Here is a 15,497-nt window from a genome sequence, read left to right as displayed (position 1 = left end):
GAACCAACCAGATAACCCTTCTCTAGACTCCGGATCCATGCCCCCCCAGAGCAGTTCGATGCACATGGCCCCAATTTACCTAACAATCCATGGACCATTGGAGAGAACTGGTTTGTGGGCGGAATGTAGACTCCCAAGTAGTCAACGTTGACTGGGTGCTTCTTCCAGACCCGGTGCAGGAGGAGCGTGAAGGACAGCTCTTCGTTCAGTGTAATTGTCACTTTCTTGTTCTTCAGCACAGAGACAGTGAAACTTGCAAAAGACAGAAAGGAAACAGACAATGTCATTGCATAATTATCGTACAGCTGCAGAATGTTTGGCGTCATATTAGTCTTGTTTTAAAATCACACACAAAAGTGCAGGTTTTATATCTTTGATTGGACTAACTGGAAACATTACACAGAGATGCAACAAGGCTTCAGCTTTCCACATTCCATAGACTTCTTCATCAGATGGAAATGAATGTAAAAGAAGCACCCACTGGTCATTTAATTCTCAAAGCAAAATGAGAGCATTTTCTGTTTTAACTCAATTGGGTGAAGGAATAGTATTCATGGATTGCAGCTCCGGAATGAGTACATTATCTAAAGACCCACAGAATGCTGGAAGCAAGGAACACACTTAATAGTTTCACTGAAAACGGTGCACATTTCTAGCTGATGGTAGCATTTTAAGAAAACCTTATTCACATGTAACTGAATACAATGGGCCTCATTATAAGTTTGCCGGTCTGGTAGTAACAATGCCGGTAAGCTACTGGCAGCGTTACTACCAGACCGGCAAAATACGAGTTCTGTTCGTGGGTGCCTTCCCGCCTGCCAGGTCTGACCTGGCGGTTGTAACGGCACCCGCGAGCAGACCATGTCGGATGCACCGGCATCATTTACGAATGGTGCCGGTGCATCCGGGCTCCCCATTCCCATTGAGTCCAAAGGGGCTCGATTGGGAATGGGGAGCATTCTTTTCCAGCGCCTGCGAATGGGCAATTACCGAGTGCGGCGTGGCCGTAATTGCCCATTTGCGGGTGCTGGAAAAAAAATTATACCGGCGGCACAATATGTTCTTAAAGGCAGGCACAGGAAATCTTAAAGTGGACCCCAGTAATATTCTGAAATATTTGATCTTTGTTGGAAACATTTTGAATTGAGTGATCTAAAACACACACAATTGGTTAGTAGAGCATGTTTCACACAGAATCTAAAAGTGAGTTTTGCAGCCTGTGTGTATAGTCGGGGCCATGTTGTGAAATACAGTGCAGCTGCTAAGGTTTACTGGCTGGTATACAATGGGACACAACAAAATATGTTCACACGTTTTCATTGGTGCAGTCTCCATTCTTGCCTCAATATCCCTCCCGCTTCACAGTAGCTTCCTGGCTTGCATACAATCTGGTAAATGCAGCATATGTTTCCCATGTTTAATGGTGCAATGCCCACTGTTATCTCATACTGGAGTGTTGTTTTCTGGCTTTGTTGATGTCATTGCTTTGCTAGTCTTGGGTTCAAAGTCAGTTATAGTGTGTCATGAATCATATACCTGTGTTCAGACCTCTGTCTTTTAGGTTATGCATCTTCAGGTACTTGAGCCCCCACGCTCTTCTGGTTGTGGTATCCGAGAGGTCACCTTTCAAAAATATCTCTGATAGATCTTGTAATGTGTGCCCATCCTGTGTGAAGTCTCGACCCACTGGTGTTTCTGGTGTGTGGTTCAAAATGGTGCATCTATGCTGGTTCCTCTTTTCATGCAGCTCTTGGTAGGTCTCAGCTAGATACTCTCCTTGCAGACATTTCTTGCATTGGATGAGCTGTACACCACCAGGGAGATCTTCAAATGCATGCCTCTAGTTTATGTACAGCTCAACACTGGAATGTTATAGCATATCTGGAAAAGATTCATTAGCGCGTTTCGCATATCCTGAGATTGCATGCGTGCGTTCCAGCTCTCCTTTGTTATGGAGCTAGTGGAATTGCACTTCTAGTTGGAGAACGTGCTGGATTTCTCGGCTGCATGTTTGCAATAAGGGGAGCGTCCTTGAGCATGTCTCAAAGCTCCTCATCCCTCCTAAATATTGGTTGTAGGTCCTTAACAATCCTATTCAGTCGTGTTGGTGCTGAATGATCAGTGGCAACCGAGGGTATTTGTTGCGGACATATTCCATGAAAAGGTCCTTAAGTCCCAGATGTATCAACCAGGGCAACCATCCCACCTGCTGCGTATTGCAAAGTGCACAAGGTGCAAACAAGTACACACACTAGGCAGTGACTAAACTCACCCATTTTCAGTTTCTGTCTCAAATGCAAGCTAATACTTCCTAGTTCTACTTGAATCCCTTCGCCCCACCTGCTAGAAAAATTGGAACTCCCCAAACCATGTAGATTTGTGTGTGTAGATCTGTGTTCTCTGTAATTCTTTTTTAGTGTCTTATGCACACATTCAAGGTTCTCCACAACACAGGATGTGGCTGCAGTACTCGGAGTGAGTTTATGAAGGAGCAACATAACTAGAACATTTGCAGAAGAGCCTAGCAATGGTTTAAGAGGAATCCTGTATTCTCAACACCATCGTGCAAGTACAGGGTACTACGCTCAGTCAGGAATTTACTAAATTATGCTTTCCCTGACTGGGAGTTTCCTCAGGGCCTCTTAGCTTACCCTTGAGAGAACAGGACATTATTGGCCTTCTGGCTCCTCCACTGGTGTAGATCCTGTGGTCCCAGAGCAGACCCTGTGATGCATTTGCACCTGCTTTGGTGAATTTGATTGTAAGTGCATTGACTTATTCTGGCATTGACACATGCTTGGGTGTCCTATAGACATCCGAAGCAGCAGGAAGGCCAAACTCAAACATATAAACCACCTAATTATTGTGCAGCACAATTTTACAAATATCCGCCCACCTGCTTTGTCGCGGCTGTATTGTCTTTGCAAACAAGGAGGTCTTTATAGCAGTATGTGAGGGTAGTAAAGTAGTGTTTACTGCCTGATTTAGAGTCAGGGTTTCCTCCTAATTTTTGGAGTCTCATTGAACTCCATTGGGTATAGGTGGTAATGCTGCCCAACGTTATCGCCAGCAGTATCTCAGTTACCACATATTGCACGCCACTCAGAAGTGGGTGAGACACACACACACACACACACACACACACACACACACACACACACACACACACACACACACACACACACACACACACACACACACACACACACACACACACACACACACACACACACACACACACACACACACACACACACACACACACACACACACACACACACACACACACACACACACACACACACACACTCTGTTGTTAACCTTGATGTCCTTAACAACTGCCTCTTCATGTCAGACAGACCTACAGCCTGCACACATGCAAGCTCATGACCACACTGATCAAACAATGAAACAACTCTCCACCCTCCAGAGCTCCACATTGTGTCTGCTGGGAAACTGAACCCTCTTACCTGTTCTGTGTTACGCGACTGTTTTCCTCCCAGGACATGACGATGAACTGAGTTGCATACTTCAGAGTTATTTTCTCTGTGCTGATCTCTATTTTCATGTTCTCTTTTCTGAAATGGAGCCCCACTGTTCCCAAGTAGGTGCTCAGTTTGTTATTCTTAAACATTTTAGAACCAACGAGCTGCCCATTGACCACTACACCTGTGAAAAGAGAAAGGAAGGGCGCACCAGATGTCAGGTATTATTCCTCATGGAGAGAATAACCAATATTGGCAAGCAATTCTAAAGCGGTAAATGTGAATTGGGAGACCTTGGTACTCCATGGCATTGATAGATCAGGGTAGTAGCTCTATACATTGTCTTCGGGAGTACAACTGACCAGTAGAGTTCATTTGGTCTCGGGATGATACCTCAGGGGCAAAGTGCTCGCGTTGGAAGCAAGACGACATGGAGCAACAAAGGTTCGATCCCTGGGTCCACGCTTAGAAACCTCTAGGTATTAAGCGCATTATAAATCACCTATCATATCATGTCATATATTACCTTTACCTGGAGAACATTTGGAGAACCAGCTACACAATATAAATTAACAGGCCCTATTCCCAATTATTTGGAACGTTGAAAGTGCTAGAAATATGGCACTTATCAAGTGTTAGAAAACCCTACTGAAGTCTTGTTACTGTCTCCATTGGTTTACTGCTCAGGCAGAGAAGCCCATGCTAAATAATTCCACACTTTAACACACAGGAGACAATTTAGTGACTCGTGGAAGGAGACATTCACATCCTTCCAGAAGAGAAGGCAGCACCACCTGAATTAGAGTCAGAGCTACCAGTAGCTCTTTCTCTCTCCGCCTTTCTACCACGCAGCCTCACCTCTAACTTCACAAAACTCAGCACCAGAAGCTGCTGTCAGATAGGGTATTCAGGGGGAGCTGGTCAGTCGAATATGACCTTTTGGTAGCCACCTCTTACCACCTTCTCTAATCCCGGGGAACCTACAGGGATTCCTTCCACCATGCAGCATGTGTGTGGCCAAGAGGAGGAACACCATTGAGATCCCGGAGGCACGGGGTTGGGTGGGGTGGGAATGAGTCTGACCACACTGATTTTGAGCTGGTGGATCACCTTTTTAGGCACCACCTTTTGGAGGTGCAGGTAACCGACTCGGCGAAAGCACCATCACCAGACTGATCATGACATCTCGTTAACCATTGATGAATCGGCCAGGGGCTCAACCTCTTAGCTCAGAGAGAGGTGTTGCCAAGAACTGGTGGAAGCAATGCTTCTTCCGGTCTTCTAAATTGAAGCTTGAGTGTCCTTTGAGGATAGTTTTATTTCTCAGAGAGATATTAGCACTAGGAATTAGTGGTTGCCGCGCTTTACTCAATATATTCAGTCAGGTCTCATTGCACTTGCAGCCGGATGGTAGAAACTATAGAGAGTGCCGACACGTGTTTCGACCATAAACAGGTCTTCATCAAGACTGGGTTGGGGTTTATCGGTAAGAGAGATTAGAAGGAGGCTTGTGGCCTTAGGATGTGATCCATTATATTGTAGGAGATTGAGTAGGGCGTGTAGCCACGGCTTACGTTGCCCTTTCTAGTTACGTGCATCTGTCTGTGTTGCTGTTCGCCTGCTTGCTGATTGCTGTAGTCTTCCGTCCGTGTAGACCACACGGACGGAAGCCTTGATAAAGACATTTTTATGGACGAAACACGTGTCGGCACTCTCAGAAGATTAACACAATTTCAATAAATCACCAACAAAACGTAAAGCGAAAACGTGTGGACTATATCTACTATGCTCAACAGAGTGAATGAAATAAATATATATAATCAAATGCACTAGCACCGCATGACTAGAAACAACAACCAAGCTACATCGTTGTATTTCTCTTCTGCTGGAAATCAATAGATGTCCCTACTGTGTCCTTTCTACACTTTAGTGAACAACACACAAGCAACATTTTCTGTGGGAGAGAGGCAGAGTGTAGGACATGGAGAGAAATAGAAGACCAAACAAGAGTGGAGTGGACACTAGGTATCATAGATATAATGCTTGCATTAATAGCTCAATACATAAAATACTTAAAACATTTTAGGGAATTGATTTGTGATGTTCCTTTTTTTTTGGTGATCCTAATGTCGAAGGTGTTATCTCTCATGACACCAGCCTAGAGAACCCTGGCTCTTCCTTGAATTGGTAGTTGCCAGCTCCCAAGCTGCATTGCAGCACTAAGATGCTTTTGCATTGTTAAACCCACCATGGTATTGATGGCATTTGCTAACCATACCCTAATGCTCCACTCACAAGGATGTCAGACTACACCTTACTGATGCTCCCTAATGAGTGTGACATGTGCTTGTGGTTTTCTGCATCCTTCAAAGCTGCATGTCTGCGAGTGAGCAAGCTCTGCATAATACAGGGCTGCCCTACAAGACAAACCAATTTTCTAGAGCAATAAAAGCATTCTCTCAAGCTATTTTGCATACCCACAATGCATTGCTCAGGTATTATTATATTAGGATATTTATATTGAGCGCGGAGCTAGCCTCAGGAGGCAAAGTAGCGCTTTACAATCATAGGGGCAAGAACACAGTGAGGGAGGCAGATGAAAATGGAGCGGGGAGCTAACAGGGGAGAATGGGTAATTGGCTGCATGGGGGAAGACAGTGGGGAACAGATCATTGAGTCTCAGGTAGGGTGGGGAGTGCAGTGACTCTGAACTGGAGGTGAACTTCCAGGGATGGCTGCTGGGTGGTGCTGTGCCAAGTGTGGCATGTCAACTGAAAAGCCCAACTCTACTCATAGTTTTTTTGGGAGAAATGCATATATGTATAAGTTGAGGTAGAATACACCACTTGTGCCAAGTCGCACATGCGACAGCGCCACCCAGAAGCCATCACAAGAAGTTCACGTTCAGTTCAGAGTCACGTGAGTGAGTCACATAGTCAGCAGTAGAGCTGCAATTGAAATCCTTATTAAAATCGCTAGAGAATTGAAATATGGCAATGTGACGAAGAACGTTCTATATTACTAGTCACAAAAACCACAATTATACCTTGACCCTCTAAGTTGGTCCAGGCAACATTGTAACTGTTGAAGGTTACTCACAGAGTTTCACTTACCTAATTCAGGATCTGAGATCAGGTTCAGGATTCTGCCAGGTTGCGAGTCAATATTAAAGCAGACAAAAGTCTGGCTCTCGGGTAAGTGAATGATGAAGTGCGGGTCACCATCAACTGAAAAACAAACAGAGGGTGCAGAATTGGTTACTACTCATAGGGCCTCATCACGAGTTGGGCGGTATCCCGGCGGGTACTGCCTGCGCTAATAGTTCTACCACCACGCCGGATCAGGGGTTTGGTGGAACTTTAGTTCCCCATTCCTCATTGGGCCCATTCCGGAATTCCCCATTCACCTTTGGACCCAATGTGGAATTTTCAGTGTGATTACTGTCGGCGGTATTACCGCACGGTAATGTGCCAAAAATCGGCAAATTCCTGGCGGATTTAACCCCAGCTCAGAGCTGGGGATAAATGCTGTCAACCCCCCTGTTATTTGGCAGACACTTAAATGCGGCGGTACTAGCGTTACCGCCGCATTTAAGGGTTGCCCCAAACTCGTGATTGTTTTATTGCAATAACTTCTTACTCCATTTATGCAGATCAAAAGAGGGTGTATTCATAACCCATTCTATTGTGAGCGGGTGATGTTTTGATGTCTCAGCTGGTCTTCTTTGGCGAACAATCGTTTCCCAGATTCACTATTTTGCAGGGGGAGCTATTGACTCCATATGCTGCGTCACAGTCTGGGAGAAGGCAGAAGAGCCCCACAGGCAGGTGCAGGCTCCCGGTTCGGGAATAGGTCAGTGGTTGTGGGGGTGTTCACAGGGTGTCCCTTGCGGCACACAGGAGTTCATCATCGTGGCTAGCCACCCTGCACACCAAAGAATAAACAGGCCCAGGAACATGAAAGCAGAAGAGTGGTGCAGGTGGCAAAAGAATGACAAAATAAGGGTGAGGAGGGGGCCAGAGACATCAGGCAGTTAGGTGGGAGATGGGCAGGAAACACACCTTGCGGTGGACACCACGAAAAAACAGGTGAGGGGAGCAAGAAGGGCCAGGAAGACTGGTAGCCGGGTCAGGTTCTGCTGAAAGAAGACCGAAGGAACATGACCCCAACCCATTCTCTTTCTACATTCTCTGGTAATATGATAAGAATCGTACCAGTCTGCATACATGTGGACTAGGCTTATAGGATGTTGCTCTTCTGAAGTTAAGGTCATTCAAAGAAGGGACAACGAGAAAGACCAGAGCACCAGAGGGGAGTCATGGTCCTTAAAGGGATCATTGAAGTACTCAAGAACGCAAATCAAAATCTTGATTTTAAAGATGTAGCAAACATACATGTTGAAAGTAACTTGTTATTCTTCTCACTTACGAAACATAACAATTATATTACCATGAATGCAATCATAGTTTTTGTGCTGAAGATTATTTAAGCAGGAGATGTACTTTTTTTGGGGTCACCCTAAAGGTTCCCGGAAATGTTTTTTCGGGCCACGGTACTTTGAAGAAAGATGCACTTGAAGGACTTCTATTACCTTCCAGCCACACCACCCAAAAGACAAAAAACAAGAAACACATTTCACGTTCTCTTTAAACATAAAATTATCATTATGATTGTAAAAACGGTAGCTGTACACTGGAGCATGAAATTGGATTTCGAGTATGAACATGATTTAGATTCAATTTCTCCCAGTTATGCACGGTCTCCTTATATACAATTTCGCCTAGGTACACCACCATTGTCTACCTTACAGATGTCATGGCACATGAGTAGCTCAGACTTGCGTCCATCTTGCTCAGAGTCCAAAGAAGACATCACTTATTTCCTCTTGTTCTGCCCATTGTACATAGGAGTGAGAGCACGATCTATAAAACCCTGTGAACGGAGGATGGCACAGGGGCAACTTGCTTGGAAACAAGACCATGCAGAGCAACAGAGGTCTTATCCCAGATCCGTGCTTAGAAACCGAACTCAGGTACGGTATTAGGTGCGTTATAAAAAAACCCAAATAAATACTGTTTTCTGTGCAACAACTCAAAGACACCCTGTCTCTATGCAGGCCTACTGCCAGCAACCTGGTGATCTTTACCGTGTTCATTTATGTATGGAGGGCATGGTCAGTTTGGAAAAATCATGGTAAGCCTTACACCCGACACAATATTACGAGACTGAGGACGGGGAGAAATGTCCTCTCATTAAGAGACTCGTACAGTGTAACAACTCTTAGAATTTGTCAATACTATACTTCCAACCCTCCCACTGTTACTTCGTTCGATCTTCGTCCATACCACTGATACATGAAACATCGTTGAGAGCACCTTAGGCTACGAGTGCACACTTTCTATTATATTCTTTTGGATCTGCTATGAATTCTTTTTTAATTGCAGTGGCTTTCAATCATATTCTACCACCATTTGCACTTTGCACTTTGCACAGCTATTCCCGCAATTAGCATCGGTGTGCTTAAATCCCCATATGCTTGCAGGGATTCTCAATCTTCGATGTTTTGATTGAGACCTTCATCTCTCTGTGAACTTTCGTTCTCTGCTTAATCACAGCTGACTATTGCACCCCAACTTTTTCCCAGGCTCAGGACGGAGGACTTGACTAGTGCGCCCCAAGTCGCACCTTCATTGCATCTGCCTTTTGTCCACGTCATTAGATCTCTACACTTTTGCACAGAACTGTTACCATAAGATTATCATTTGCACTTCACTTCTTAGCAGCAAAGATGTGCATACTACCCTTTATGAAGCCCCTACAGCCACTTGTGAAGCTCATCAATTTCTTCCCCAGAAACCTCTCTTCTAGATACGTTTCGACTACACTTAATAAACTCTTGGTTTCATCTTCTTTGGATATGTGTTGTACTTCTTGAGTAAATTCTGAAGATCTTTGTTTGTTTTTTATTTCTAAAATTGATGATATTGTGAACTCCTTCTCTAATGAGAATGAAACTGTATCCTTGCCTGGTTTTAAGCTGTGTACTATTTCGACTACACTTAATAAACTCTTGGTTTCATCTTATTTGGATATGTCTTGTACTTCTTCAGTAAATTCTGAAGATCTTGCTTTGTTTTTTATTTCTAAAATAGAGGATATTGGGAAAACCTTCTATAATGAGAATGAAACTGTATGCTTGTCTGGTTTTCAGCCGTGTAATGTTTCGACTACACTTAATCAACTCTTGGTTTCATCTTCTTTGGGTATGTCTTGTACTTCTTCAGTAAATTCTGAACATCTTGCTTTGTTTTTTATTTCTAAAATTGAGGATGTTGGGAACTCCTTCTATAATGAGAATTAAACTGTATCCTTGCCTGGTTTTCAGCCGTGTAATGACTCTTTTTCATCTTTTGTTTTAATTTATTAATCATATGTTATCTCATTAATTGCTGTAACTAGTCCGACTGCTTCTCCTTCTGATTCCATGGCCTGATTTAGTGATTACATCTCTTTTCCTTTCTATTCTACCCATTCTTTTGCTTTATTAACTCTTATTTATAATCCGGCTGTTTTACCAGCAACTTTAAATCAACCACTGTTATTCTTTTATCATTAAGTCATCTTTAGGCCCTTCAGCTCTACTTGTTTTTGACCAGTTCCTTCACTTCCATAACTGTCTAAAAGGCCTGAAAGATTGGTTTTTATCTCAACCGTCTCTTAATTCTCAAAATCTTTCATTTCTTTTCAGTCTGGCTTCTCTGCTGGAACTGCTCTTCTTTCTGTGTCGGATTTGAACTTGCTCGTCCCTAAATGCTAACCCATTGATTTATATTTTCTGCTTAACTGGTAACCATTGGAGGGAGCAACGGAGATGTGAGATTGGGGATCATAATGAGCCGCAGCTGCCATGTGACTTTCAACGTGGCATTCATTTCCTATTGGCACAGCTTTTGGGCCATTTAATGCATTGCATTTAATGCATTGTGATAGCTTGCTTGCAGTGTAATGTTGCACTGGACAGCTAAACCTTGTGCTAGCATAAATCGGACATCATTAGAGTTTTCCTCCATTTACTTCATACAGAATTTGTGCAAAGCATTTCTTCATCAAGAATGAAATATCAATAAGGATCATGTTCAGTCTTACGCTCTACAAAGATGGCTCGCTAGATGCTTTGGACTACAACTCCCATGATCCTTCACCATTTACTAAGCTGACTAGGGCAGATGGAGAGATGTAGCACTACATAACGTTGGAAATACAAAGATAGGATACCCCTAGGCCGCATTATCAAAGTCCCTACTTTGGAATACTGATGTGCTTATCATAAGTTACTAAGCTAATTTATGAGAAGTACTTAATTTACAAGAAATACAGGGTTGGAAAGCACTTATTGTTGTGTAATAACCATATTCGGACCATATGTGACAATATGATTTCGTATGTACACTTGGGTGGCCATGCTTCTAAAAAGCACTCTATTTGTGCTGGGTCATCATGCATCTGTTTGTACTGGAAATCATCCAACTCCACCCTCTCTTGGGTGTTCGTTTACCAATGAGCGTGAAGTGCTGCGCCAGAGCAACACTTTGCTCCTGATCACCACTCTTAAGTCCTGCCTTCTCAAATTCTGGTGGTGTCCCTTCTTTCTGGCTCAACAACGATAACACTTTTCTAGAAAGGAAAGCAACTTTCGCAGTGCAGAAAAAAACAAAGCAAAATAGATAGAGAAGAGTTAAATACCGAGCTTAACTGCAATCGGATCCGTTGGAGATGAATCTGTTGGAGTCGGATCTGAAGCGGTCTCACTTGGATCGTCGATTGGAATTATAGATGTTGGACCCTTTTTAGCCTCCGGAGGTGGTGATGATCTTGCAACAGGCACAAAAGTCGGTGGTGGGATCTTTGTGCCAACCACTACGCTACCTGTAATGAAGATTTCACACAACTTCAATCATTACTGGCGACTTTGTCATCTACTAAAGCTGCACCGCCATGCGAAACGGTCGTGCAATATATTTCAATATCCTGGATTTTCAAAGTAAACGCATCTCAACAATGTTTCCATTTCCTTATAGGTTGTTTGGCCCAGATGTTAGCATATCTTCCATTACAACACATTTAAATACATTGTACACAACTATTTACAAATATGTTTGCATTGATGTGGCAGCTGAACAAATATTGATGCATATTGTATGTTATGATACCTTTAGCTGACTAGCAAAAGAGGTACACAGATCATATAGCATACAGGGCTGGAAATGGAAACAAAGTACTGTGGGAACCCATTCTCCGCCAACCCCTTCCGTGGAGCAGAAAGTGTTCTGTGGGTGGGAGTGAGGGGCGGAGTCTCAGCCCAACTGAGCGGCACCCTATCTCTTCAAGTAACCCAATCCTGGGGATTTGCATAAAAGCAGAGAGCTTTTTGGGAACATAAAAATGACCACATTTTACATATAATATGCCTGTATTAGAGATTCCAGTAGGAACCCAGTAATGCAACTTGTGCTCTGTGCTCTTGCAATTTGTCTCAATACTCACCCTAACAGAAAAATGTCTGTAAATCACAAGACACTTTCTGGACAGCGCACATACGGGAAGTCAGGCTAGGGTTGCTTCCGCAGGGAGCTCATAAGCGTTCAGGGCCTGATTTGCAAAGTGTTTTTCAAAGGAGCTAATCACTGACAAACACTTTTGGAAATCAGACTCATAGGGCCTAATTCACAGAAGCGTTTTATAATGGCAAAACCCCTTTGGAAAACGCCTTAGTCGCGCCTGCGCACAACTTCTGAAGCCTGCTTGTGGCTGAGAGCTCCTTCAGGGAGCAGATTTGGGGACTGCTGAGCTATCCTAGCCCTGGTGTGTTGGAACGGAATTTGCAGAGCGAGTGCTACATCTTTCGAGGAGTTTAACGAATGTAGAATTAATGTACAAATAAAGTGTACTAAAGGTGCCCTGTCTTTTTACAGCATATTTATAATCGCAGTTTTTTTATTTTTATAATGATTTTTTCATCCATTGGGCCTCATTATAAGTTTGCCAGTCCGGAAACAACGGTACAGGTAAGCTTGCCGGTAACGTTGTTTCCGGACCGGCAAACTACGAGTTATGCGAGTGGGAGCCTATCAGCCTGCCAAACCTCAATGGATGCACCGGCACCATTCACGAATGGTGCCGGTGCATCCGTCCTCCCCATTCCCATTGAGTCCAATGGGACTCAAATGGGAATGGGGAGTAATATTTTCTGGCGTCCGGGATGGGCAATTACCGGGTCCGCAGGGGCTGTAATTAACGATTTACCAGCATGGCTATTGCCAGGGTCATAATGACCACCATTGTTTTGCCACAAACTGTAGGGGAGTGGTGTTTGGGAAAGGCAGTATGGTGTGAGCAGTGGATGGTGATAGAGTTGTAGGAGCGAGTGAAAGGGGAGGTCTCCCCGCACATTTTGGGGCATAACATTCAGCAAAACACACAGAACCTAGTAACCATTTCATAGTTAGTAGCTACTAATAATTGTGAAACGCATATATTGCGACTGTGTCTGTGGTCATTCTATACAGAAGAAATGACTCACTGGTGATCCGCCAGTGATAAAGAGGGAACCCCACATGGCTGCACTGGGCCCAAACTTTTGGCTTTCCAAATGGTCCTCTTTCCTTGTCCCTTAGTTATAGTGCTGTATAGTACTCACTTGGTCACTGTCACGTTTCATAGTTGGGACAGATGTAAGATTGAACACACACACTGAAGGGCTTTCAAATGTTTACATTTCCACTTGCGACATTCCAATATCAATTATAATTTTTGAGTGCCATTCCAGGTTGTCTTTGAAAGAAAAGACCTTCACGTTCTCATTTAGATAATCTCCATTTTATTAATGCATTAGTATACTGTTGTGGCCATTCTCATCACTCTCTACACTTGTTTCACGCCTGTTTAGGTCACAGGTGATCATCAGGAGAGTTTTGTCATTCTTATTTTTTGAAAAACAAAGAAGAAAAAAAAAAGGAGAAAAAGAAAAGTATTCAAAATCTATACATCCTATGTACAGCAAAATAATTAAAATTGTTTGATAATAAGATTTGTTTCAAGAGCATTTCAAAAGTTGGTTTTCCATTTCAACAATATCATGTAATGGCACTCACCAAGTTCCGTTGATTCAAGTTCAGTTAGAAAAGGAATTTAATATTTCACTCCATATCATTATTTCTTTGATAAAGTATCTTTTCTGTCTAGAGTAGAAAAAATTGTAGAACAGGGTTACCATTTTTAAATGGTCACTCTTTGTTATATTTCAAGGATATAGTCTAGAGTTACGGGGGAAAAACATGAAGAGGAATCAGAGGTTTAAATGGCTTACCTCCTAGTTATTTTAGCGATGCGGGCAGTTTTCACATGATATTGTTGAAATGAAAAAACAACTTTTGAAATGCTCTTGAAACAAATCTTATTATCAAACAATTTTAATTCTTTTGCTGTACATAGGATGTATAGATTTTGAATACTTTTCTTTTTCTCCTTTTTTTTCTTCTTTGTTTTTCAAAAAATAAGAATGACAAAACTCTCCTGATGATCACCTGTGACCTAAACAGACGTGAAACACGTGTAGAGAGTGATGAGAATGGCCACAGCTGTATACTAATGCATTAATAAAATGGAGATTATCAAAATGAGAACGTGAAGGTCTTTTCTTTCAAAGACAACCTGGAATGGCATTCAAAAATTATAATTGATATTGGAATGTCACAAGTGGAAATGTAAATATTTGAAAGTCTAATTAACTACTATCTATGGCAACCTAGATAATATTACAAAACCACAGCTGACGTCCAAAAAGAAATAACTGGAACAATTTTATTTTGGATCTCGCCCAGGGAAATAGTCCCAACAAATTGGTTGCAATCAGTGAGTTAAACACACACACTCAAGGGGTTCACAAGGGTCTCAACAGTGTCCAGTGCACTTAACTATGTGGGATTCCCACTTTTACAAAGGTGAATCGCTCCTTTTGTATGAAACGACCCCAGAGCCAGTTGTAATGTGTACGTTACACAATAATTAGTAACTAGTTATGAATTACTAAAGTGTTGTTATACCTTGGTTTATTTAGTTACACATTAGTGAATGGGTCTTACAATGTAGGACCATATTAATTATACATTCATGAATGCGTTGTTAGTGCACCACAACGTAATACCAAGATTTTCATAATTCTAGCAGCAAAATCATTGAGTGATTCAACCTTAAAAGTCATGATGCACCCAACCGCTTGTGGGCAGAGACACATCTCTTGTAAAGAAGTGAGAAGCAGTAAAGTTATTGGGCCTCATTGCCAGGCCGGAATAGCCTGCTAATTGCCCATTCGAGGGTACTGGACCCGGATGCGAGTTTGGAGGTAGCCTTGCCAGTTTTACCGGAAACCTTGTAATGAGGCCCATTGTGTTGAATTTGCATACTAATAATAAATCGTGTGCAGTCTAGTTTAGGAATTCCCATAGCGGTATTAAATTCTCTTGAAAATGCATACAAATACAAATACAAATGTCACAGAAAGAACAAAACGATATGTAACAAAGTGGCATTAATGAAGGAAAAAACAGCTTAAAAAAATGAATGAGTGAGTGCGGGTCAAGCAGGAATGGCAAAAACAAGCAACAACTCCATGGTTTACACGTGACTGGCGACGGTGTGGCCAATTTAGACGGTGGTGTAAAAAGACTATCGCCTCCTCACATCATAGAAAGGGACTCTATTTGATTACGAGGCACAGCCTTTGCCACCGTAGCCCAACATCTACCACACCTCCTCAATTCCCTCCACTCAATGGAGTTGCAAAAGACACATCGCGGAATAGATGTTGGCTATGGAAGGTGGTGGGCGAAGGTTGCAATGTTTACTGCCACCTCTGGACTGGTAATAATCTCCCTCTGAGCCAGTCCCAGGGAACCCTTTGGAATCACACGCCCGCAGCCGGACATGCACATAGGAGGTTCCAAGAGATTTTCC

General features: G+C 42.9%; 1 protein-coding gene across 1 annotated transcript in view; it reads right to left on the bottom strand.

Moving 5' to 3' along the window:
• Window positions 1-15,497, bottom strand: part of ITIH2 (inter-alpha-trypsin inhibitor heavy chain 2) — a 149,254-nt gene that overhangs the window by 8,474 nt on the left and 125,283 nt on the right. The window contains exons 16-19 of the mRNA XM_069629675.1: window positions 11,229-11,411; window positions 6,599-6,712; window positions 3,471-3,669; window positions 80-252 (exon numbers count right to left, since the gene is read on the bottom strand). Coding sequence (XP_069485776.1) covers window positions 80-252; window positions 3,471-3,669; window positions 6,599-6,712; window positions 11,229-11,411 — 669 coding nt within the window. The remainder of the gene's footprint in view (window positions 1-79; window positions 253-3,470; window positions 3,670-6,598; window positions 6,713-11,228; window positions 11,412-15,497) is intronic.

This window comes from Ambystoma mexicanum, chromosome 12 (assembly GCF_040938575.1).
Source record: "Ambystoma mexicanum isolate Mex_15411 chromosome 12, UKY_AmexF1_1, whole genome shotgun sequence".
NCBI lineage: Eukaryota > Metazoa > Chordata > Amphibia > Caudata > Ambystomatidae > Ambystoma > Ambystoma mexicanum.
This window is presented reverse-complemented; position numbering and strand designations above follow the sequence as displayed.